General features: G+C 43.7%; 1 protein-coding gene across 2 annotated transcripts in view; it reads right to left on the reverse strand.

Annotated features, from left to right (window-relative positions):
- Window positions 1–2,057: 2,057 nt before the first annotated feature.
- Window positions 2,058–26,466, reverse strand: part of LOC137800268 (vitamin D3 receptor A) — a 63,404-nt gene continuing 38,995 nt past the window's right edge. For both annotated transcript variants that reach the window (XM_068597391.1, XM_068597392.1), the window contains 7 exons: window positions 25,972–26,102; window positions 16,739–16,923; window positions 15,135–15,234; window positions 13,962–14,139; window positions 10,757–10,908; window positions 10,002–10,118; window positions 2,058–9,150 (listed from right to left, as the gene is read on the reverse strand). In XM_068597391.1, the coding sequence (XP_068453492.1) occupies window positions 8,897–9,150; window positions 10,002–10,118; window positions 10,757–10,908; window positions 13,962–14,139; window positions 15,135–15,234; window positions 16,739–16,923; window positions 25,972–26,102 (1,117 nt within the window). In that variant the 3' untranslated portion in view covers window positions 2,058–8,896. The remainder of the gene's footprint in view (window positions 9,151–10,001; window positions 10,119–10,756; window positions 10,909–13,961; window positions 14,140–15,134; window positions 15,235–16,738; window positions 16,924–25,971; window positions 26,103–26,466) is intronic.

Below are 26,466 nucleotides of genomic sequence, written 5' to 3' on the forward strand. Positions count from 1 at the left end.
ATAGTGTGGGCTCTCAGCGTGCAGACAGTTGAGCCGGTGGCTAGCAGCGACGTTTAACGTTTAGCTAACGGTGCTGACGGTACAAACAGTTTAACTAGCAACTACGAACAACTAGCTAACGTTAGCAACTAGCTAACATTACACGTTTAGCTAACGGTGCTGATGGGCACAAACAGTTTAACTAGCAACTATGAACAACTAGCTAACGTTAGCAACTAGCTAACATTACACGTTTAGGTAACGGTGCTGATGGGCACAAACTGTTTAACGAGCAACTACAAACAACTAGCTAAAGGGCGATATACACTCTTGCAACTACAACTGTGCCTGGACACGCACTCCTTTTGGTTTATGGATCTCGTGCCTTTTCCATACGCCAGAACAGTAGGTGGTGCAACGAGCGTTTAGAGTCGACCTGCACACCGACCTTCACGGATACCTCCTTGTGTGTCCTTATACTCCGTCAAAGACGGGTTATATAAATGCTCATATTTGCAGGACCTCTTCAGCCAAACGTTCTTCAACGGGATCCACTGTTCGTGTTTCTGCTATGGCTTCTAAAAACAGCAGTATTATGCTATGAAGCCGGAAATGCGAGATTCAGAAAGGATGTGGTTAGCAGACCAATCACAGTCGGGCTGCAAACAGCTTTGTCAGATAGTCTAAAATTTTGGGCGAGGCACGCAAGCACGCAGGAGGGCTGACGGGACTAAGCAAGGGGCCCCTGCGGGTCTTGCGCGCTTGCGTCTCTACGTAAAACTTGAGTATAAAGGAGACTTAACAACTAGCTAACGTTACATATTTAGCTAACGGTGCTTACGGCACAAACAGTGCAAACCATTACTGCAGACTAGAGAGACCATTCACCCTCACATTCATATCTTAAGGGAATTTAGAGTCAATTAGCTCAAGCTCCTCCCCCTTCACTTCATATTAACAGTGGTTTATATCAGGGCTCTGAATCCTGTATATAAATTATTTAAGTCAAATGATGGATTTCAGTGGATAGTTTGTGGCCCATTGGGGTTCCAGGGGCTTTAAAATCCAGAAAAAAAGAAAATGGCATTTAAAATAACATGTGGGAGCTCTTTTTTGATTGAAAAGGGGGGGTATCCAGAACGTCGAGTCGGTTTCCCCAGCGCCTCCGTGCGCAGTAATTACGCAGGAATGCGACCACAGAAACACTCGAGGCGGGTGGTGAGTTCCCGTCTGTCGCTTTGCGCGTTTGAGCCATGAAAGCCGCTGAGATAATGACCAATCAACGCGCTGCCCTCCAACCATTAGCATCTGGTTGGAGGGCAGAAGGAGGGAGGAGGGGGCTAATATGGGAGAAGCACTTATTATAAAAACCGCAATGAGTGCAACACAGTGAGAGTGTTGACGGCGGCTTCAAGCCGGAGAACACGGGCACCCAGCTGTGAGGTGCTGCTCGTTAGGAGCACGGAGGGCAGCGAGGCCTCGTGCTCGTCACGTGAGCCGTCCACCCTGAAGCCCCGCTGGACACCTTCTCCCTCCACGCTCCCCCTCCTCACTGTTTATCTCTCCTTCCAGGACGTCCACAGATCTCCATGTGCGGCGGTCCCACGGGAGGAAGCGGCCCTAACGATGTTTGGAGCGGCTGTCCTCGCTGACCGGCCCCGACGCTGCGACACCCTCCTCCCGGCTCAGCAGACCCGGGGTCATGACTCACGTGGTGATCTGAGAAACAACTCATTGGGGGGGGGTCTGAGGTTTGGTCTGTCAATCAAAGAGACACCAAGAAGGAATATTGCAATTTTATGGACGTCAAGAGTTTTCCAGCACTTTCAGGAAGGAATAAAGTTTCAGGAAGTAATTGAATGTTTGTGCAAAACCATAAGCCACAGGGGAGCTGCATCAGTTGTGCATACTTGGATAGATTTTGTAGTAGACTTAAGTTATTTTAAAAGAAATAAAAGAGAAAAAGACCTGCAGCAGAACTACATGCGAACATATACCAAGTTTACCAGCTGATGAGGACTACTGCAGCATATTTGCGCCCTCTACTGACATTTCCAAAGAAGACAACCAACACAAGGGACATTTGCATCATTATGTACAGCTGTTTTATTTGTGATTTCCCCAAAACATTATCAGTATTTTTTACTACATACAATGCATGTAATCAAAGTACAATGGATAAACTTCAAAGACAAGAGCAAAAAGAAAAGAGCAACACACAAAAAAAAAAAAAAACAGGCGGTGATTTTGACCACAAAGAGAGACGTTGGTTAAGGTACTGTATGAATAACACTATGTTGTATCTGTCAGTCCGTTGATGCCTGGCAACGGTAAATGTTGAAAATACAAGTTTTCTGCGATGAGCACTGAGGTCAGGTGAGTTTTACTGCATGTGTGTGCATGAGTGAAGGTAAAAGGTTCTTATCTTGGGACTCTGCAGAGATCAAACTACAAATTACACTTTTCTATTTTTCTCTTTTCTTCTGATGATGAGAATAGTTCAGGCTGTGGGAGCTCACAGTCTGCAGGACATTCTTTTAAACAAATTAAATACAAAGAGAAAGCTTAAATTAAGTCAAATTAAATTAAAACCAATAAAAGGGACTCTGTTATACAACATTTAAGATTTTTACTCAACATTTAAAGTCATTTTTTAAGTCGTTATAAGCGCCAACTGTCACTGAATTAAAAAAAAAATCAGCCGGGGGGATAAATTATAGTGAATGAAACAAAAAGGACAGCGAGAGGTGATGCCACCGCCCACGAGCAACGCAGCCCGGGCCGATGACACCATGGAAGCGACGAACAAATGTGGATATGGAGAGAGGGAAAAAGTCTGTTTCTGAAACTAAATGAAAACGGTCTGCGATACAGAGACAGATCGTCCTGTATTCTGGTTTCAAACCCCTGATATTGTCCCAAAATAAGGCTGTAGGTTCTATAGGCACACCAAGGTACAACTGAGCAATATGTGCATCTTAGTTTGAGTTTTCTTCTCAAAAGACACACAACTTTCTATCTGCACTGGATGAATTCATGTTCAATCGTTTTTTCTTCTAACCGCCTGGCGAGCCCAGGACTTCGCTATAAAGATTAGAGTTTTTCTTTTTCTTTTATATATTTTTTTCCAAAAGAAGAAAAATAAAGATGACAAAAAACCCTTTTTTTTCTTTTTTTTTTCATGACGTCACACAGTTTGCAGAGCATTTTAGAGACAAAAACACAAGTGCATCATTGGCAAAAAATCTGCTGGTGAAGGATAAATAAGTCCACACAAATGTGCAGTGCGAGTGTCTTTTTTTTCGGTTGGTGTTGGTGCATGTTGGCCTGTGGATGCAGTTGTTTAAGTGTGTGTGTGTGTGTGTGTGTGTGTGCATGTGTGTGTGTGCGCGCATATTTAGAGGTAGCAGAGAGGTGCACTCTGAGCAGCAGATGGCGTTCTTGAATCATCCGTTACGACGGGAGAAAAGCCGAGCGCTCTCCTCAGGGTCCGACACGGTTCAAAGTTCTATATCCAGTCCGTCTCGTTTGAAAGATGTACCAGGGTGCAGATAGTCCAAGTGTAAACATGAATCAACCAATAAGCACGAGTCAGAACACAAATTGGGCTTCACTTTTTACCAAAATGAGTAAAAATCTCTCATTTCATCCTCGTCGCTGACGCCGAGTACTCCGAAAAGGCCGGGTGAACCTGAAGCTGAGAGGATGAACGAAGGGTTCAGAGTTCAGAGGGAGTTAGAAGGCCGAGTAGAAGCAACACACACGATATGTATGTCGAATCTCTAAAGCGGGATCCCAACAATACAAACTCTTCTCAGACGAGGTTTGTTTTTTTCTTTGAAGGAAAGCGGCGGCCACACGCACGCCAAACCTGCTGCGCTGAAAGCCAAGCGCAACAAGGGAGTCCACTGCGTTGGGTGCAAAGACTTTTTTCTTTTTTTTTTTTACGTTTGAGGTGTGAGGGCAGGGCGACCTTCTGCTGACCTTTGGCCTCTGCGTTCACAGAGCAGGCTCTCCAGCTGTGAACCAGACGTGAAGGTTGTGGATCATGGATTGTTTACAATCAGCTTTGATGAACTCAAACACAAGTCTGTGTTGGTCAATCTGCTTCCATTACCAACTCATCCAAAAAAGAAATTCCGATGTTGCTTATTTAGTTAGTTTTAACGTCTTCGCTACTTCAATGAATTCATTTATTCTTGAGTTATTCGCTTACTCTAACTCTAGTTTGGCTGCTTTGTGAACGTGGGCTTTTTTAAACATGCATTTAAAGACTTCCGCACGCAACGTGACGCTATAGAGGCCTCTGATTTACTGACTTTTATAGGCTTGTATTGAGATTTGAGGTAAAATTAAATCATCCAGCATTTGAAAAAAAGGAATTTTACACTTTTTCTTTTTACACATACACAACAAAAAAAAAATTTCTAACTTAGTATTAAAATAAACTGCTGCAGCTATATATATGAAGGGAGAGGTAGTAGTTTGGTTGAACGCAGCGCCAGAGTTTATAGCGGCACGTCAGTTGTGTTTCATAGAGACAGAGAGACGACAGGAAACACTCGGCGAGGCGGAGATGAGGACCGAGCGAGCGGAGCGGCGGTTAACACGGAGAAACATCAGGGTGCACCTGGACACCGACGGGTTACTGGCGAGAGGATTCTACCGGACAATTTAATTTTTTAAACAGCTGGCAACTAGTTTCTTATACGTTGTGACGTACAAAAAAAAAATACTAAAAAGAAACACTGCAAGGGTTGCTGAGGAGAGAGAGTTGTGTGTGTGTGTGTGAGTGTGTATGTTTGGTTCCCTTAAAGGCTGTTGTGAAGTCATCCTGTAAAATATTGAGGTATCTGTTCAATGTTTCCAGCTGAGTGAGGTTTCTGTAAGTAAGGCTACTGAGGTGGAGCTGCTGACCTGGTTGAGGGGAGGAGGGTTGAAAGAGGGAGAGCGCCGCGACAAGGGTGCACGCTCTCGCCCCAATCGCCCCGACCTCGCATTCCTTTTGAAATGTAGATGTTGAATGTAAAAAAAAGAAAAAAAAAGAAAGTCCAGTTCTTTCATGTATTTCTTTCTTAACTACTCATTCGCAAAACATGATACTTTTTCTTTTATCTTATTTTTTTCTAAAAGTTCAAGAGCTGCGACGTGAGAAAAAGGTAAATGTCAAACTTTGGGTTCAGGAGGCGTGGCCTCGTCCGTCCCGGCACACGGCCTGCAGAGCAACCTCTACGCCTCCTTTCATTTAGTTAAAAAGACTGAGATTGTGTCTACAGATTCTACAAAGTCTTCTGGAGGTCCAGTCCAAAGGGCTTTCTGGGCCAAACGGGACCAAAGAAAAAAAGAAAAAAGAGGCAATATCTGCATTGTCTCTTTTTCTTTTCTTCCTTCTCTCACATTAAAGTGACACGATCCAATTCCACAGCAGCCGTTTCACTAAATTCCCATCAGCCCTTGGTGCACCACAGTTGTCTGAGAGCAGAGCCTGAGCGGCTGCCGAGTTAAAGCTATGAAGAGTAATCCTGCTGTAATAATAGGCTGAAGAAGAAAAAGAAGAAGAAGAAAGAAAAAGAGGTTAGATGGTTGGATGGTGAAGAGGCACGCTCTTGCTGCAACAGTTTGCCATTGGCTAAATCCTGCGTAAGTCGGTTGAGGCAGTGTTAGTCCACGATTACTTGATTGTTTGTCATCCTGCTTTCTGGGAAAGCAGATGGAGCGGTTTTCTTTCTTTTCCATCGGCAAATACGACGATTATTTATCTCCACGGTGTTTCCTTCCCCCTTTGGGGTGCAGCTGCAGGTGAAACAAGGCTGCATTGTTGTTTTAATTCCATTAAAAAAAAAAGGAAAAAGAAGGAAGGGGAGTGAGTGCCAGTGTCTCTTCCCCGGTCCAAACAAGAAAGCGAAGCCGCATCTTTAGTTAAAGAGAGAAAAAAAAGGGGCTATTCCGTTTATGCTCGCTCGAGATCAAGGGATCAAGGGAACAAGGAAGGTGGAGCTCTGGGAAAAGGCTCCAGGAGTCCACCGGGTCTCCCTGTCGGCTTCCTCACAGCGTCGTCCCCGCGCAGCAAGCCGAGCGCTAAGCGAGAGACAGCAAACTGACACATTGACAATCTTGAAAAGAAACACAAAAAAAAGAAAAAAAAAACATTTTCACCCCCCCAAAAAAAGAAAATTTTATGAATATACTGTATAATTGTTGAAAGCTTATCGATAGACTTTAGAAAGAGAAAAGATGTACATCCATAAGCTTGTGAACGGGCAGAGAGGACGCGTGCTGGTGAAGACACGCTGAGTTGTCGGGGTGCACCAGACTCAACCAGGAATGATCAATCAAAGCCCCGCCCCCTCCCGCCGGGAATGTCCAGTCACATGAGGCCGTTACAAGTACGACACATCCCATTCCTGGGCCATCGCACGAGTAAGAGCGTCATTCAACACCGGTTCATTGGGGCACTATATTAGTGTGAAACTAGGTTCTTTCAGGGGTGTTGATTTGTGGAGAAAACACACAAACGTCAGCATTTTGTAGTTATAAAGTGGGTTGAATCTGAATTTACAGAATCTCGGGTCGTTTTAGAAACCGTTGCATCTTCTTTGGCACACCCCCGAAGCAACTCAGCATCCGGACCAGGAGCGCCGCCCTCTGCCCATCCGGGTTGAACACAGCGATAAGAGTCCATCTCCCGATTGCATATAGTGCCGTATCTCCAAGAGCATCTCGCCATCAACAACTGAATTCTCTTAGTATTTTTGCCTACATTAATCTCTAAACTATGTACAGACTTAGCAAGTGGTATTTACAGAGTTTGTCCACAAGGGGGTGATCCAGGCCCGCATGAGGGTCGGGCGTGTGCACTCGTGTCGGCTGAGACGTGATATGACATGTAGTGATGCTGAAGAGTAACATCCTAAACCTCGCTTATGTAGCTGGTGTTGAAATGATATACATGTGACAGAAACTAAAAACTAAAAAAAAAAAAAAAAAGGTATGAGTTGTGATTTTCAGATTTGATATAAAAAAAAGTTATCTTTCAACGTTTTATAACTTTCTAAATGCCCTGCTGTCGAGAACATCTGAAGGAATTCATTGTAAAAACACTACATTGCTACTTTCTGTAAATTATTTACTTGAAGATGATAAAGAATTAAGGCCGATGTAAATCACTTAATGTTTCAACACACATGTGGCTGTACTCCTTCAATCTGGTTCAGCGTGAAGGTGTAGTGATGAGCGTCCTAAAACCGTCCAGGAATGAAAAATCTTAGAGTAATCGTTATCGCAAAAAAAAAAAAAAAAACGTTCCACTTTTTAGCTTACTTACTGTTATTAAGCATGATTAGAAATCACAGTGATGCCTGGAGCTTCAAAAAACAAAACAAACAAAAACAATCTCCGTCTTATGATTGTAAGCTTACGCCACACACACCATAAACACCAAGTACACGACATCACTAGACAAACGTTTCCCTGAGGCAGACAGCCGGCAGTTGGTTTTTCGGTCCAACTTTCTATCCTTAACTGTCTTAGCAGCAATCTAACCAGCTGGAAAATAAAAAATAGAGATTTGTTTTTGGATAGTCACTATCTATGAAAACATGACGTTGTGTTTGCTTGTGTCAGTCTACGAAAATTCACAGGTCCCAGAGAAAAAAAGAAAGGAAAAAAAAAAAGACGTAGTGCTTCCCTGCACTGAAGCCCTCGGCCCGGCGCCTGCACACACCCCCTTGTGGTCCATCAATATTCTCATATACTGTACACACGTCACACTCATAGAAGGACTCCTCACACACTTCTCAGCTCCCTCTTGGGTGTGTGTGCGCGTGCATTTGCCTTTTGAAAGACGACACACACACAAACGCACACACACACACACACACACACGACTGAGGAGGCCTTCAAGTCCTCTACATTATACAACACTCGGAACTATTTGCTTCCACGGAAGCAACCGTGTTTCACTTTCTTAAGTATATACACATATATATGTGTATGTATCCATATATATCAGCTTATACATATCTTAATTATTTATATAGCATTATACATACATTCTTGTTTTGTGAAATTCCCTTTTGTCTCGCGAACAGGGAATTCCAACCGGAGCACATCCCTCCGTCTCTCTCACCTCCTTTAACTCATCCCTCCAAATCTCACCTCTCCTACTCAAACTTCCTTCTTTCTTTGCTTCAGCCGACCGTCCAAGACCTGACTGACCGTTTTAAAACTCCGTTATCGTGAGCTTGCTGGCCAGGTTGATGTTTAGTATAGCTTGATTATTCTGCCGCCGGCAGGAGTTTGGATGGGTGTGAATCTGTGTATCTGTCCCCATCAGTCACAGAGGATGACGCGAGCGCCGAACAATGTCACAGGGGTGATGGTCGAGGGGACGCACGCACGGCCGTCACATCCATCAAGCTGTCTTCACTGTGGTGGTGGTGGGGGGATAAATGACAGGGATATAGCTGAGTGCCAGGGGGAGGGAGAGAGGTGCTGATGGGAAGAGGAGCTTTTTTGGGGATTTGGAGACGATCGGGGTTTGTCAGTCTGTAGCGGGTGTCTGCCTAATTTAATACGGCGCCGTGTTTGCCGATCCAGAGCTTTAAAATACAATCTGGTTATCCGAGAGCATATTGAGGTGTATTAAATCCATAAATCCAGAGGGATTTGGGCATCTGAGCCCTGCCACTTGAGGTCGGGAGGAGAAGGAGGATGGGGAGGTGATGACGATGATGAAGAAGAAGAGGTGAAGGTAACTGTCTCCCCATCCGATTATTCATCTTTCTCCCTCGCGTCCAGGTGTATCAGGGTGTGGGGTTCTCTCAGGAGAAGGGGGAGCCGAAAAGGGTCGGTTATGAGTGTGTGTGTGTGCATGCGAGCGCGGCACCGCCTACTCCTCCTCCTCCTCCACCTCCTTCTATGACACCTCGCTGCCGAACACCTCCAGCACCAGCGGGGTGAGCTGCAGGCTGTGCTCGGGCTGGAAGGAGAGCGAGCGGTACTGCTTGGAGTGCTCCTCGTTCAGGCTGCGCAGGTCGGCCAGCTTCTGGATCATCTTGGCGTAGAGGAGGCGCCCGCCCGGGTGGTTCACCTGGATGTAGGCCTGCAGCGTCTCCGATATGTGGTCCTGGAGCTGCTCGATGCGGCCGTGGTCATGGACGCCGGGGCGGTCTGCCATCGGAGAAGGAGGGAGAAGAGCAGGGTCAGCGAGATAAAAAGGAGAGAGAGAGAACATCAGTCAGGACCGTTTGTTGTGGTGGACGTCATCTGGGTCCATAGGCATGCTTATCGTTACACTTATTACAGCATGTAGTAACTTCCTCAACTACATTTTGAAAATTATATACACATCAAGTCCGGATGAAAAAAATCTGCGTTTAAAATAAAAAATCTCTCAAAAAACAGAAATTACACAGCTTTTGTTGTGCGATGAATCACAGGAATCTCTCCCAGCCTCACATCAGCACGAGCTTTACAACGAGCGTCACGTCAGACACGCTAACGGCGCTACCGCGTTCCCAATATCCGATTGGTCGTGTTGCTTTTTTTATTTTATTTTCCAGGTACAGAGCAACAGAGAGTTAAATATGTGAAAGGGCAGCTTAAGGTTAGGGTTAGGGTTAGGTCATGACTCAAGGCTCTATATTGCAGGAAATAACATTTTTACATACCTCCCTGTGCCACTAACCTTTGTTAAATATAAACTTCATTTCACATCTCTTAAGAAGGCCGAAAACAGAAACATTTATCAAAGCTCTTTGGCTCATTAACTCGCAACGGTATTTAATTGTGGAACCAGACAACCTTCGACGTGATTTACTTGAGGAATAAGTCATCGGCTGCTCATGAAGCGGTCCTTGCTGCTCGACGACCTCGTTCAGCGATCTCGTTCACTAACAAACATTAATCACCACACGTGTGAATTCTTGGCCGTTCAGCGAGCGACACGGCTCCCTTATACACAGTTTGGGTTGAAAAAACAAACTAAAAAAAACCAACTGTGAACACAACACGAGCAGTACCTGGGGAGAGCAGGCAGATGGCCATGAGCAGCACGTGTTCCTCCTCGTGCAGGTTGAGTTTCTTCAGGCCGACCTGAAACTTCACCAGCGGCTCCAACAGATCCAGAGTGTGACCCGCTGAGGTGGAGGATAACACAGTGTTAGGAGCACAGCGTTAGCATCTTCTGCCACTAAGGGAGGCCTTCTCAAGCGATTCATCCATGAAAAACACATGTTGCACAGCAGTGGGCGTCAAGGAAGAATCATTACCCCCGCTGTATTTTCATACACCGCGAACAAAGCGCATTACCTCCTGCCCTGCACGTGTGAGTGACTCAAAGCGGAGAGTGTTAGTGTGTGTTTGCGGCTGCTTAATGGCCTCCATGAAAATACCTGAAGTCCAAATATCACAGTCTTGCGCAAGTGTGCATAGAAATGTACTGTGTGTGTGTGTGTGTGATCATGTAGACACCGTTATATAAAAGGTGGGAAAAAAAGAAGAATTCACAGCGTCATCATCCCCATCATGGAGTGCGTAATTGTGTGCACAGGCACGTTTTACCACTGCAGTGCTTGATGCGCCGGCGGCCTTGGTGGGAAACTTAAGGAGCTCTGGGTGCACAGGGTGAAGAAGAGGTGTGTGTGTGTGTGTGTTTGTTGAGAAGATGCATCATCAATTATCAAGGTCTAAAGACGCTGCTTACGTCTTTATGAAACGGTTCTGAAGGTAAAACGCAAATAAAAATACACAAGCTAGCTGGTTTGATGAGACCGACCCTTTGTGACGTCATTGACGCAGTATTTGAAGTCCGGCCCCCCGCAGCTCCAGGACATGTCCTCCAGACTGAACGATTGGTTTGAACGCAGCATGATGATCTCGATGGCGCTGGACTTCAACAGAGCGATCTGGTCTTCTGCCGTCAGCTCTCTGGGGAAAACACGCACACAAGCACACGCACACACACACACACACACACACACACACCATGTTAACGGAGCATCGGCAGGTTTGAGCGTTCTCTCTTCCGACAACTTTGGTTTATTTCACTTTGCTTTATTTTGCTTTTTCAACTTCAGGGGCCATAGTTGTCTTTGTATTTCATCAGCAAAAATTACTAAAAGCAAAATAAATTTCAAATTTTCGATGATAGAAAAGTTACAAAAGACGTGTGTGTATGCTGTTGGTTATAGTTTCTATATAAACTGAATTGTCTAGTCTGACTTAAGAAACAGGAATCAACCATTTCAATAAAAAACAACAATTAAAAACAGTAGGTTTAGTGTTTGTTACAACATTAGGAATAAGAGATCTGCATCAAATCCAACCAATGACGGAGAAAACTGTAGTTTCGATCTACTGAAATCATTCAGAGCCATCATGTACATGGGGTTGGTTCAAGCCCAAAGCAAGAGCGCCGGGCTGTGAACCAAATTAGAACGTTTTCCAAAATCTGAACATTTTTGGCTTCGTTCACCACGGAGCAACGTTCATAGGAACGAGCTGGGCGTCGCCTCCAACACTGTAACCAGCTCTCTTTACGCATCCATGGTGGACAATGTGTGGTGTTCACACCAACTGCACAAAAAAAAAAAAATCACAGAGAGTGAAGCGCAACAGCTGATTGCAGCATGAGTGTGCATCGTTTGCAACCACCATTTGCTCAAGAGGCTGATCACAAAGTATACAGAGTGCAATTTGCCCTTTTTTACCCATCTGATTTCAATTATCCACGTGGCAAACCCCATTTACGACAGATAACACTTAACAGGCAGAAGGTTCTACTTAACCACCAACACGTACATGTGTGTGTGTGGTTTTGGCGGGGGGAGGGGCTTGTAACACAATTAATGTATTAATGTATTGTATGGTTACTGTAGCAACAGCTTCCAACCTCAGGCTTTGTGTGGCCATAAAACACACACACACACTTATGTTACATTGAATATTGACTGCATAGTCAGTGTGTGCATACAGTGTGTGTATCTCCACACACTGACAGAAGCAGGTGTGACTTGAGGAAGGCCATAAAGCGTCGCCGCTACTCATGGAAAAAGTGTTTTCTGGTGCAACGAAAATGAGCTCATAGGTCCCCTTCTTTCAAGCTGTTATCCACTCATTATTTCTGCACTAAATAGACCCAGTGCAACATCTGGTAGTCTGTCTGAAGTAAATTGTTGTGTAGCCTGAGCGACTGCGAGCTATATGATCGAGTTCCCTTTCAACAAAATATTAGAGTATATAAAATGAGAATATAAGAGTGAGCAGGTACCAATGCGTCTCGTGTCTTTTATTGTGAAAGGCAAGAGCCGATGGAGTGAATCTGTAGTGCGCTGCATTGTCATCATCATTAACTTAATCATCGTTAATATTCACACTGTGTGAAAGTATAAATAACAGGTATTGACGTGACGTGTAAAACGGCCTTTGAATTAATTTAGTTTTGACTTTTTTTTCTTAAATGAAAACAGGAAACACAGATTTGTTGTTCCCGTGTAGCATTAACTAAACCGAAACATTTTAGGCCGCTTGTGAGCCATTTAGGATTCTGCTCTGAGAATTTCCCCCTCAAATGTCGGGGGTCAACAGACGATACAGTTGCCTTGAATGTACTCAGTGAGACGGTAAACACTTTCAAGAAGCGCTTCAGAAATCAACGCCTGGGGATGCCCTGAGGTTCAAGGGTCTGACCGGACGTTGATCTGGAGGTCCGGGGTAAGAAAAATGGTCTTGTCGGTGAACAATGTAACGTCGAACTCGATGCTCCCGCAGGACTTACTACACACAGCTGAGACTCTGCTCCACAACGAGGTGAGCAGCAGGAGTAAATGGAGGTAAATGCAAAGCCGGCACGACAACAATTATGATCAGGTTTCAGAACTTGCGATCAGGCATGCATTATGCGCACCCGCATGGGTCTCCTCTGCTCTTGCATTACGCAGCCTCTGGGCTTGCATACATTTATGAACTCATCTCTCAGCACGCCACGTATTTATAAAGCCGCCGCCTGTTCTGGCGTATTCCTGGAAGAGCTTGTTTGTTTGGGAGTGATAATATAATCTCGCTTTAGTAAACAATGTCCCCGCTCTGCGTGTGGGTGTTGAGCTCAATGGAGGCTCCTGGCCTTCGCGTCGGTGAGTCGTACCTGCAGAATTTCAACGAATGATTACCAGAATGAATGATGAACGGCACCAGAAGGATAATAACTTATATTGCATATCTATACAAGATCACTTCTGAGCCAATCAAAGGTAAAGGTCAGCTTCTGCAGTTCTGATTAGGTTTGCCACTAGCAGGTTTGTTTTTTCACTCATTAATCTGATTATTTTAATCTATAGTTTAATGAATTGATTAATCCTTTTTTCAATTAAAATGCATAAACATAAAAACATAATTTACACTGAGGTCAAATAGTTTTTTGCTCTACCGCTTTCCGCACTGTGGAGGAGGCCGGCACTGAAGTTATATTCGTTAAAGAGAGTCGCGTTAATAAGAAAAATAGAAAGATGGAATGAATCCCTTTATTCAAATTGAGGACTGAAGCCTTCCTGAAATATGAGGACAGGCATTTGACAGGCTTTGAGTGTGGAATGATGTCGAAAAGTGGAATGAGTTCTGAATGAAAGGTTTTGTTTTCCTCAGCACCAAGGACAGTTACAAGGTCACTATTTTACAGTTTCAAAGACGGTATTTTACAGTTACAAAGACGCTATTTCACCATTACCGTGGTGAGCTTTAAATGTACACCACAGACCGCTCGGGAAATGAGCTTTCTGTGTATGAAGCAAGGTAACAGAGTCTGCATTAGTTAGCACTACTTCATGTTTTGTACGCGGCTTAAAAACGAACAGCCCACTGGTCGGTTGTTGCGATGATGCTGCGCTGCTAAAGTCAACTATAGAAAATGCACTACATTGCATTTGTCAGCTATCCAGGACAGGCCCCCACTGCTGAATATTCATTCCTGTGCGTCGGGTTTGTACCTGAAGCCGGGGATCATCTTGGCGAAGCCTATGACCTTCTGGATGCTGTAGGAGACCAGGTCAGCCAGGTGAGGCAGCATGGAGAGCTTTGTGTCCTCCTCACTGGAGTCTGGACTGCTGGCGCCGTCCTGGTACATCATTAACAGGCTGCTGAAGTTCATCTTGGTGTCCACTGACTCTGTTTGAGGGGATTAGGAGACAAGATGAGCAGAGAGGAAGGAAGCAGGGAGAGGGCAGCAAAAGCGCCTGCATTCATGTTGTCTCCACAGCAAACACTCTGTGAGCGCGCTGGTAGCCCCGCCCCTTTGAGCCCTCTGCATGCAGCAACATGAGAGGAAGCGGAGCAGTGACTGCGCTCTGATCCGCGCTATTTTGATAAAGTATCGATACTAAAAATATGCAAAATCCGATTGTTTTTAACGTGCGGGTACCGCGCTACCTTTTTAGCATCCGTATACTGTGTAACATTCCTGAGTAGAGTAAAAAAAAGGATTTAAATCGGCTCAGGCACCGAAAGGAAGCATCGAAATCCGCGTTGTGTTTCGGTCGGGTAGGTACCGGACGTCTTGGAACCGGTGCCACATTAGCACCGGTTCTCGGTACCCAACCCTCGTAATAATAGAGAATATTAAACACAATAAAATTGGATGTCATAAGGTATTAAGGCTGCATCAGTGTTTCCCATGAAGTACATGGGAAGTACAGTCTGTGGCCCACCACAGCTTAAGGATGAACTGAAAACAGTTTTACACTTCTTAACGGGTAGGGTCTTGCACCCTGAGGGAGGTTACAGGGCCCCCAGCTCCTGGTCCGACTGGCCTCAGAGGGCATTAGGGGTATGCCCGTCTTAAAATAGGGACATTTCACTTTAAAATTTACAACATTTTCTTGCCCTCTCTCCAAAGTCCACCGACCACAGTCTTACCAAAACCTTTAGGAAACACTGATGCATGTGCTCATTTCCCCAGCCTTGCTAAGTAAAAGAGGAGCGGTTGTACAGCTGTATGTAGACGATGAATGGGCCTTCACTGGCACGGAACAGATGGCTGCTGTTTATATCCCTGTGTGTTTGCAAATTAACAAAGTTCTTCACGACTGTCCTTGGTGAAGATAACCCTGAAACATGAAAACGAACAAAGACGGGAGGATGAGGAGGAGGAGGAGGACTCTCACCAGGTGAGTGGTTGAATGAGTCAGAGGAGGCGTCGGACAAAGAGTGAAGGGAGGCGGCTCTGCTGGCACTGCGTGTTACTGGGCCTTCGCGCACCGGAGGCTGTAAACACACACATAGAAACACAAATATTAATATAGCAGCATAATACGTTTACAACTCAATGCACTGCCGGGGAGCTGTGCTTATTGTACTGTATTTAAGCGAGGTTCTGGGTTTAAGGAAGTTCTGTTGTCCAGCTGTGATAACTGATACCTTCTTTGAAGGGGCGCCATAAAACCAAGTGGATTATTTCTATGTTCAAACGGACACTTGAGTTCAAAGCTCCCTGAGAAGCGATGACAATGGTGCACGGTATGAAAACTATCAGTTTGTGGTGAACCGCTATACCGGTTTCAAATTTCCTTACGGTATGAATTTTTCATATACCATCATAGCCGTAACAACTGTTGTCGCTCTTCACAGTTGTGGGTGTCTCTTCTTTTGACTGTCGACACAGTGAGCGCGAGAACAAACAGTTTTAAGACGTTCCATCCGATCCGCATCCTCCATCTGGAAGACCCAGTTGTTGTGGTCTGCAGGGGACACGTCGTCTGAAAGTATTACGCTCGTGACGTGAAGAAAGAAGATGCGACGCCTTTTGGTGTCTCGTTACTAACTGAAATCTCACACACACACACACACACACATGTAGCTGACGTGTTGGCCTGAAGTAAATACGATTGCGGTTACAAGCACTATTTGCAGCTGTCCCAAGATCACGAGAGGCACTTTGCCAGATGCTTATATTTTTGCGCGCAGAGAGATTTTGTCACCACGATCGTGCCACAACCGTATAAAATGTCTACAAAAATGTAGATCGGATTGCACCCGATTGAGTATTAAGTGCTTATTAAGTACTTTAATTTACACATAAAACACATTTTGATCCTTTTGTTTAAAACATTAAATACCGTTCGTGGGCCCCAGAATGTTTGCGTAGTTAAACAGGAATGGGTGAACAAGGCTGCCGGTTTGGATGCAGCGATTCAGTCAAACTCCTAACAGGCAAAATAAGGAGAGCTCTAAGATGTTTAGCTCGGCCTCACTAGTTTGCAGCCATTGGTGAAACTGTGCACTCACTTAAAGTTGATCCAGCCGAACAGATTAAAGAATTCTCAGTGGCCATGGTATGAATTAAGTAAGGACAGATACATACTTTATACTGCTGCCAATTACAGTAATGGACACAAAATCCAAGAGAAGGCTAAGGCCTGTTATGATGTGGCAAACCAGAGCAGATGGTAATACTTTCTTGTTGTTTGCTCAGTTCTAAAGCATTTAACCTCCAAGGAATGTAGGTTTTTTTCATGGTGGCAGGCTGGTACCTTAGACTGGCACCGTGCTGTGTGTTGTGTTGAAAGAAAAGCTGTTTCTGTATCAATTAGCTTTTGACTGGGAAACGTAGTGTTTTGGTCCGATGCCGTGCTTCGGCGAGCCCTCCCTTCCGTCGCATGACATCATGACCCGCTGAACCCATATTTATGGTGGACAACAAAGTGCATTTGGCTGCACGGATGATAAATGAAAATTCAATGCGGTTGTGGTAACGTTGCGCTGGACTCACCCTGAAGCGGGAGAAGTCAGAATAGGAGGCATCGTAGGTCTTGTGGTGAGCCTCCACCAGACTGGAGATGATCTGGGACTGCTCCTCGTTCAGACGTGGCCTCATCGCCTCCCGGGCTGCCTCCTCCTCTTTCCTCTTCGATATCATGTCCTTCTTCCTCTGAACCTCCTCGTCGGTCAGGATGACTGTAAAAGAGGATACATTCAAACATCTTTCAAGGAGCAGACATTAAAACTCCCCAGCAAACACAAATACTGATGTCAAAGCTGCCCAAAAGAAACAACGAAGAAAAGGGTTAAGATTACCATTAAACACATATTCCCAAAATGTGCTTCAAACTCTCCCAACCTCATAAACTAAATTCCTCCAGGTGATGGGGCTTGCATTGAAAATCTGGTGATGAAGTCCATGAAAAAAAAAAGAAAGAAAAGAAATAAAACACAAAACTCTGCAAACAAGTCTTTAGATTTAAAAAGGGTGCTCCATTAACACCTAAAGTATCACAAGCTGTAATTGATCTGGGTGAAAGTAAACACTTCCACAGGTGGCAGACAGAGCGTAGTGACACCTCACTCTCTTTGTACTATCTGTATTACACCGCTACGCACAGGCAAGCACTAAAGTAACAACCATTACCCGGGGAACTTCAGGTGTGGTGTTGGCACATTGACTAATTATTATATATATATATATATATATATATATATATATATATATATATATATATATATATATATATATATATATATATATATATATATACATATATACATACATACATACATACATACATACATACATATATATACACACATATATATATATATACACACATATATATATATATACACACATATATATATATATATACATATATATATATATACACACATATATATATATATACATATATATATATATATACACACATATATATATATATACACACATATATATATATACATACATATATATACACATATATATATATACACACATATATATACACACATATATATATATATACATACATATATATACACACATATATATACACACATATATATATATATACATACATATATATACACACATACATATATATACACACATACATATATATACATACATATATATACACACATATATATACACACATACATATATATACACACATATATATACACACATATATATACACACATATATATATATACATACATATATATACACACATATATATATATACATACATATATATACACACATATATATATATACATACATATATATACACACATATATATATATACATACATATATATACACACATATATATACACACACACACACATATACATACACACACACAACACTGAATAAGACTTGTGATTGACAGGCGCTCACTATCTAAACCAAATAGCCACGCCCCAAAGCATACTCTACTTTATGGTTTGTTTGACTTTAAATTATCTATGATTTACTAAATAAACATGTAATAAAGAAGACTTTGAACTATCATAAACACATTTTACAATGTTAACTGAGGTAATAAATTAAGAGAGAAGTAGAGTAATTTCCTTATAGATTTCTATACAATCCGACTTCTTTCCCCCCCTGAGGGCCAGGTGAAAGAATGTAGGTTTTTACATTTTTAGATCCAGAGGTTGTTGTTGGTTTGGTCCACAATTAATATATTAATTAAGATGAGGTTTTTGTGTTTAAGAAAATATAATATACACATTGCATGATATCCCTTTGTCAATTTGTATTACCGTATTTTAGATTGATACTAGGCCACAATTTAGTTTATGCTTGTTGTCCTCTCTTCAAGGTGTTTTCACTAAGATTTTAGAGAAGGTTATTTTTTAAATTTCAGAGGTAGTGTTTTTATTTAATTTTCATTTTGGTACTACTTTGAACCAATCCAGGTACTTAAACATCTTCTAAATGTAATGGTTGGGGTTTTATGAGGTTGTTCTTTTCCCCTTATGGTGAAGAGTTTCAAGAAAAAAGGGAAAGCTGAAAGAGAAAAAGCTTTTATGTTGTACCGTAACAACACTTTGAAAGGAGTCAAGACATTTTGAAACGCAACATTATCACGTGTCCGCTCATTCCGAGCATGTTTGTATCCCAAAATATTGCCCGACCTGGCTTTGACAGCATGAATTAAAAAGTTCCGTTTTAAAATTGGATTGCGGCTTTAAAGAAATAAAGTGCTACGTCTCAGCAGTTAAACAAAGTTAGCTTTCAAAACTAGGTGAAGGGGCTGTAATGTAAGCTCCAAATATTTCCATCTCAGGTTACATGAACCATACATCTCCTGAACTCGGCACGCAGGAAAGGCCCGTCCCTTCTGCTGCCTTTGCAAACGGCCCGATGTTTAAGTGCCTTTTGCCTTATTCATGCTGCAGGAGTGGAGACTGCGGGCCGAGTGGGACGGTGGAGCAGAATGGATTAGACATACTGTTTGGAGCAACTCTTTTAGGTTTTGAGTCGATGAGAGGATCTCTTGGGAATGCCTGGGTTTGCGTGACACTTCCACATGTCTTAAAGCATTACATTACTTTGTAATGTTACATTCACCGCACTCATTATTTATTACAGATCGCAACAGATTCACTTCATCTCTATTGGCTTTAAAAAGCCAATGCACTCTGAAAGATGAATATTGTTACGACTGGCCACGAGTGGATGAACAGAGCGGAAAGGCAGAGTCAGTCACACTAGCACCATCACCTCAGTCTACTGGTTTTCAAAATATGTTTAGTCACAGTGTCGAGTCTAGAGGTCTCTCTATGGCCGATGACGGGTATAACGCAAAAAAGTGAATGGTGCGTTGTGAAGAAATGTGTGTGAAGGCAAGTTGCAAAAGCCAATCAGCGTTGAAATGCTCCGCCCGTCATCACCGACGTCCTGCTGTTGCTGAATCAAACTGCTTGCCTGAAGTAGCGCCGTCATTCAGACACTCTCCCTGGAGCTACGGATAATGTCTAATGTACCAACATTTGTGGGACTTCAGCAAGTATAAAGCAGAGCTAGTGGGTATTTCAATGGTAGATGGTGGAAATAGCAACAGATTTTATGACGATGAGCCACAACGATAAGTCGCGCCCCCTTTCCACCTCAAAAAAAGCGAATGAAGCCACATAAAGTTGGGCGAGTAAACTCAAGCCATTGGTGTGAACGTAGCATTAGTCTGGCTGCTCTGGTTCAAACAGTTGTTGTTGGAAAGGCCCTCGCAATAATCCAACCCTCAAGCCAACACACAGTTCCTGCCGTAGAATATTTGTTTTCCTTTTTTTTTCTTTTTTAAAAAGGCGCCTCTTAGCAACACACCGACTGACCCAACATCTGGATGTGTGTTGCATGGCGGCCACTCGTGGTGTGAAACCGGAAACCCCCGGAATACAAGCTGTGCCTGAAGAGGTTTTATAAAGATGAAAAACAGGCAGCTCCAATGTTCCGTGTGTGAATGTGACATCTGTAATGAGGTGGGCTGAAAGAAATCCTTCTGTGTTACATTTCTAGTCGGTGTGTTTCACAATGAGAGCTACTTTATTACCTAACGAGTTATAGGATTATGGATGTCATAAAATAGAAGCTCGGCCAAATACGCGCTTGTATATGCTCATTATGAAAAAGGAACAAGCTAAACGGATACACCGACCCACCAGCACACGAAACATACGCACATAACTCACCAACTATTAGAAGGTGCTAGAAATATATACACATATACATACACACATACTGTTAGCACCATTAGCAACTAGCCACCGGGCCACGCGGAGGCATCCGCTGAATCACAGACACACTCAGAATGTTTCCATTTGGCGACCGTAAACTCGAACACACTCTATCCAGGTATGTTAATGTCTACTGCTCGTTTCAGAAAACAACGTCTCTGTCGAAGCCCAGAATGAAAAGCAGCACGAAAAGGGTTATCAGTGGTTCGATGTTGCCGACGGCAATAAAAATACAGTGCTCACAGGAAACAGTGCTCACAGGGTGAAAGACTGCAGAACAAATTAACACATGAGGAGAACAGCACATACAGTACATGTGCTCAGAGCAACTATCTACCACTTAACTAAAATATTTGCTCAACAATAAAGTTGTATCTTGAACGTGATAATTACACACGGCTTTTGCTTCTTTGGTATAGTGTGGCGATCTATATATATCACACAAGGAACAAAGGAACCGTGCAGACGTTAGAAACGCTGCTCTTTTTACAGTTAAAGTGAATGTTTACGCCATCCGGCGCGAAAGACACTTCAGTCGCTGGTGGAGTAGCGCGCTGACCCTTGAATGCCTCGGCCCGTGTAATCCTTTTGACTCTCTGCCACAGCGACTGATCGCTCCGCCGTGCAGACAGACAGACAGACGTCAGAGGTGCCAAAGAGAGACAGGCCCAGAGCCATGAGGTCACAACACGCGCACATATGCCCGGGCCGTCTGGCAGCAGCAGAGACTCTCACTATTTTGTACCAAAGAGACATTTGATTTGGCGCCATCGAATGATGTCGTTGGTTTGGGCGTGTACCATTCTTAAGAGATAGGGTTTAGTTCGTCTGCTGTGGAAACCTCCTCTAAATGTACTTTTTAAATGGCTTTCGTCTGTTAATACAGCAGTGTCTAAATGTTTTATCCGTAACCTAGTACCCAACCGGTACATATTGTGATCAAAGGAATAAATAAATACATACTTTACAGCAATTGCTGATTTAAGAGACCAGAGGGACAGGTTCAGATTATGCACCTCATACTGAACACTGGATACTGGTTGTTTTCCTGGAAGCTGTAAACAACTATATCTGAAGGGGATTTTCAGTGATTGCGGTCTGAATTGCAACCACAGGAGTGGTGTTACATAACCGCATAATGTGGCAACGCGGACAACAACAACAACAACAGTTTGGCTACACAGGCTTAAAAAGGCAACTGAATGAATCTGACTGCTTAGCTAACCAAAGGATTTACTTGGCCTTCATCTCTTTGAACCCAACGATCATTAATTAAGCTTTGGCTACGCTCCAATGTCCACCCGGTCCCGCGCCAGGAGCCGACAGCCGAGAACAACTCCTCCGTGGTGAGGCTGAGCGAGTGCCTGTAGCGAGAAAGCCCACTGATGAATAGGCACAGTTTGGGTGAAGTTTGGCACAGGCCTGTCGAAGCAGCTATTCTGAGGGCCAGGGACATGATTGGACCAGTCAGTCCCCAGCCAGGATGGCATCATTAAGGCCGGGGTCTACCTAGAGAAAAACAACAGACCGCCGAAGGACATCTTGACCACCCCCCCGGTGCTTGGCAGACGCACCGCAGTTCCCCAAAAAGAGAGTTTGCCACCACATCACTGCATCCAATCAGTCACTTTCCAAAACAGCAGAGACCAGCAAAGAAAAGATGAGACGAGAAGAAAGGCAAACAGAGACAGAGAAACAGAGACAGAGTGAAAGAGCGAGCGAGAGAAATAAAGAGAGAGAAAGGATTGGTCAACACCAGTAACGCCAGAGACACTGACAAAGAGGGAAAGGCAGAGTCTGGTTGTAGCGGAGGCCAGAGGTTCACAGCGGGCTTACTCATTAACCAGCCAACCGACCAGTTAAACACAATGGACGCCGCTCAGATTTGGTGTGATACGCGTCAAGCTGGATTTGGTGTGTGGCCAACAATTTTCTCCACCGCTGGCCTGGAAGTGTGATGTTACACAAGGTGAATTCAGGGCAGCCGGGGCGTCAGGGTGCTCACGCATGCAGAGAGTCAGGCCAAGTGGCTTACCAGTAGTGCAAGATACAGGTTTCTTTTTCTCTCCCTCCTCCCCAACCCAACCCAATATCCATAACCTAAATTGACCTGCTTCTTATGGCCCACGGCGATAAGATAACAGACAATTTTCACATTTTTATGAATAGGTTCATGACCTTAAGATAATGCACAACAGAAAAAAAAAGAGCTCTGACTGGAATATATTTTATCCCCCCTAGTAAAGTACATTAAAACAAAAATACTAAATAGCTAAACTTGTTGTTGCTCTGCATGTTCTTCTTCTGTGTTTATTGGCAGAAACTCAGCTGTGTCGATACTGCACTTATTGAGTCAATGAGATCAATTTGGCGCCGCATTATCGGCCAAAAACTTACCGGCTCGTGAGCAGAATAAATAACCATATACATTTCCTCTAACGAGCTAATAATTCACCATCTCAAACCATTGCTGATAATAGAAAGGTATATGATGGCAGTAAAGACAGAAAGACATGTTCTGAACACAATCAAGTATCCCTTCACCTCTTTTCTTTGCAGGATGGCCCTGCTTTGAAAGATAAAGCTAAACAGTCAGAGACCAAGCCTTTTCTGTTTTTTTTTGTGGCGCTTATACACAGCCATTTGACAAGTCTATAACTATAAATTTAGCATCTGGGACTTATGGTAATGCCTGTGTAAAGGTTGTGAAAGAGACAGAATACAAAAGGACTTGGGAGAGAGGATGAAGAATACAAATTAGGAAGACAAATGGAGGGCAGCAGAGCAGGAGAAGCTTTTGCTACTGAGAGACGCAGCGAGGGCGGGAATTCAATCATCTAAAAACATTTCAGAAGACCCTCCTGTGATTGGAATCAACGCACCTTACACATGGTGAAGCTGAGACAAAGCTGCCTGGGATAGCATTGGGACAAACGCATACCATCTTGCATTAAAAAAAATAAAGAACAGACATGAATTAACAACGCATCCTGAAACACCTGATCTTACTGGCAGTGGATTTTTTTGTTATCAAGTTTGAAATAACTTTTAAAATGTCTTAAGAAGTGCAAAAAATGCGATTTGAAAAGGTTATTCTAAGAAAGACTGAAAAAAAACCATAGTATCTAAGAAATGTGCACACACACAAAGGACCGTAGCCGTAGGAGCGAAACATTCTCACAGGTCGGCAGCGAGGAAAGGAAATCGATTTCCCATCAGGGCAAAGTACGATTTAACAAACGAGTGTGCCAACTTCACCGCAGTCATGCCAGCAAATTTTCTGCAATACTGACTGAGTCATATTCTTTTTAATTAAAATTCGTACTAATTTGCTCTGCATGAAGTCGTACGACACCAGGGATATAAATGATTAGTGCACAGGAGTGCAGGAGCATTTGTTGGATTTGTGTGTGTTTTTAAAGCCTCGTGGGGCTTGTGGCAGAACATTGGCTAACCTGTAGATGTGCTGGATGACGTTTTGACCATGCATGTCACTCATGCCTCAAACTGCAGCCTTCAGACAACTGTGGTGGTAATTAAACCGCAGTTAATAATACGAAAAGGTGCTTTTAATGTCAAGCGCCAATTGCGGCGTCGCCCTGAAGCGATTCGGCCGCCGCAATTGACGTAAACGCAAGATTCCTGGAAACAGGCGTATTAATGCAGAAGGTGGGAGTTTTGCACAGTGCGGTCCCACAGACGCTGTGGGGGACGGGGGGGACAAGCAGGGCAGCTGCAACACTGTGTGAGCATAGTGGACTTCCTTCACCCCGCCCCCAAAAACCTGAATGCAGACCGTGAGAAACAAAGAGAGCGTTTCATACTGATACGTCTTGCTCCTCCCGCGTGTTCTTCTCACTCAACAGACACTCCAATGTCACGTGGCTATTTGTGAGCAGCACCGAGGTTATCGGCAGTCTGAACCCTGCCCTGCATCATCCCCGTTTCACACAAACACACACACAGTGTTTGCGAAACGAAATGTGGACCAGACCATTGTGTGTCCCTTTGAAGAAAGAGAGTCATTGTTGCACAGGACTTTAACACCCCGACCCCCATCCCCCTACTTCCTTCCTTCCTTCCTTCCTTATTTATTCCCCCCCCCCACCCACCCCCCTCTTCTCTCTCTCTCATTCTCCCCTTGTCTTCTACGACTTGTCACGGGTACGCCGACGCGCTGTCGCTGCTTCCCATTGGGTGCTGAAACCCGGGTGTGCCCCGTCTCGCGCCTTTACTATGAAGAAAAATGCTGAGAATCAGTTGTGACAAAGTGTCATTCCGTGTTAGCGTGAGGTGAGGCGACGTCTTAGTCTCCCCTCACAACGGCTACGGCTTGTGTTACAGCCTGGTGCCGCATGCATAACCAACACGGTTAGGAGCGGAACCGCGTCAAACAGTCTCTGAAACGCAACAAATGCAATTGCCCATTAGTTAGGCTAAATGACTACACCTTGATCAATACCATCCTAACCACACTGGTGATGGAAACCCTCATCAGCAGCGTGCCATTAAAAGCAGGATTAAAGACACACTTCTTGACTGCAGCTTGTATCTTGTGTCTTTAAATATCAGATTGGGAGCAGGGAACTGGCCAATTTAACACAGCTGGAGCATCTGAAAACATGCATTGAGCTGTTCTGCGAGAGAGAAAGCTAATAAAGTTAATACTGTCAGTGAATAATATAACTGTAATAATGACGATGCTAGCGTAATTAACTGAATCAATAAAACAGCAATGGTGAAAGATTTATTTTTAATAATGCATCAATTTGAAACCTGGATTTATGCGAGCCAGACACGGCCGCTAATCAAACCGGACGGCAGGCTGCCCTCCTCAAACTGACCGTAAGTGCTGAAATACCACACTGGTCAAGTGTAACAAAATGGCAACAGTAGATGAAAACAGTGAATACAAAGTTAACTGGATTCACTGGCAGGTTTTCAAGCTAAAGCACTGATCCCGAAGAAGCACCAGAAGCAGCTGCACGTGACTAGATGAATATTACATCAAAAGGATGTCAACCGGAGGCATAGTGCTTTATTATGTAAGTATCAACCTTTAAGAAATCTGACCTACTGTATGTGGAAACTGCACGCACAGTATGTCTTAATTTGGCATGTCAGTTATTCTGGTTTGGAGCCTTTTAATGTACATTTTCTTTTCACAAGTGAAAATATCCGTCTGTGGTGTGAATTTAATGTGACCTAGATATCACGAATTGTCTCAAGTGTTACTGCCGCTTGCCTTGAGAAAACTGCATTCGAAATAAGTTAAATCACCTCATCAGCTAACAACGCTTTGCTATATAAGATACAACAAAAATGTATTATAAAAAAACCTGAAAAACTAAAGCCTAAAATGTTGCAGCTCGTCTTCACACCTCCGGCTCAAGCTGCGACTTTGACATTAGTCGCTGCTTGAGTCGCTGCTTTGCTAGACTGTCGGAGGTCAGAGAGAGGAGAGAAAGAAGAAAGTCTACTCACACTCTTTCATCATGCCGATGTCGACGCAGCGTTTGAGACGACAGGCCTGGCAGTGACGCCGGTTGTCCTTGGTGATGGTGCAGGTGCCGTTGAACGGACAGGTGAAGGCGGCTTTGCGCTTCATACTGCGCCTGTGGGAGAGAAAATCCTTTTAGCCACCATCAATCCTGACGTGGTTCAAACGTGCATTGATCATATTACAACTTTCAATATTGCAGGACTTGGTTATTATGAATGTTTTGAATCCTTCTAAATCCAACATGTGCATTTTATAACCCAGAAAATGGAAGCGAAACTTTACTGAAATAAGCAGTCATGTCAACAGGAAGGAACCTAAAGGTTTTGCATACGGTACCATAAGATGTAGTAACCGAGCATCAGACCCAGAGTAATGCACCGCCCAATTTATTTTTAGAAAAAAGATATACAGACACGCATACCTTTTACAGAAACTATATACACTTTACCAGCAATTTTCATTCATTAAAAAAAATG

This window comes from Clinocottus analis, unplaced genomic scaffold (genome assembly GCF_023055335.1).
Source record: "Clinocottus analis isolate CAN_PGR_092001 unplaced genomic scaffold, fCliAna1.0.p SCAF_4, whole genome shotgun sequence".
Taxonomy (NCBI): Eukaryota; Metazoa; Chordata; class Actinopteri; order Perciformes; family Cottidae; genus Clinocottus; species Clinocottus analis.